At 61.8% G+C, this 275-nt stretch overlaps 1 protein-coding gene across 1 annotated transcript in view; it reads left to right on the forward strand.

Annotated features, from left to right (window-relative positions):
• Positions 1 to 45: 45 nt before the first annotated feature.
• Positions 46 to 275, forward strand: part of LOC104623755 (Krueppel-like factor 2) — a gene marked incomplete at its 5' end in the record, with an annotated part of 1,607 nt that continues 1,377 nt past the window's right edge. Inside the window, one exon of the mRNA XM_010290933.1 lies at positions 46 to 273. Within this exon, the coding sequence (XP_010289235.1) occupies positions 46 to 273 (228 nt within the window). The remainder of the gene's footprint in view (positions 274 to 275) is intronic.

Here is a 275-nt window from a genome sequence, read left to right on the forward strand (position 1 = left end):
CCTCAAACGCCACCTCTAACCTTCTCCCTTTTCTTTCTTCCCCAGAGGTGGAAGTGCGACCAGGAGGCCAAGACCCCCGCCGGCACCTGGGGCGGCCTTTCCCCGCGCAAAGAGGATGAAGACCTCAACAACGTGCTGGATTTTATCCTTTCCATGGGCAGCGACGGCTATGGCCAGGGCGCAGCCGGTGGGGACTATGCCCCTGCCCAAGGGGAGAGCGGCAACTTTTACCAGACAAACCCGTCCCCGGGATGCTACAGTGCCCTGGAGCAGGG

This window comes from Phaethon lepturus, unplaced genomic scaffold (assembly GCF_000687285.1).
Source record: "Phaethon lepturus isolate BGI_N335 unplaced genomic scaffold, ASM68728v1 scaffold23167, whole genome shotgun sequence".
NCBI lineage: Eukaryota > Metazoa > Chordata > Aves > Phaethontiformes > Phaethontidae > Phaethon > Phaethon lepturus.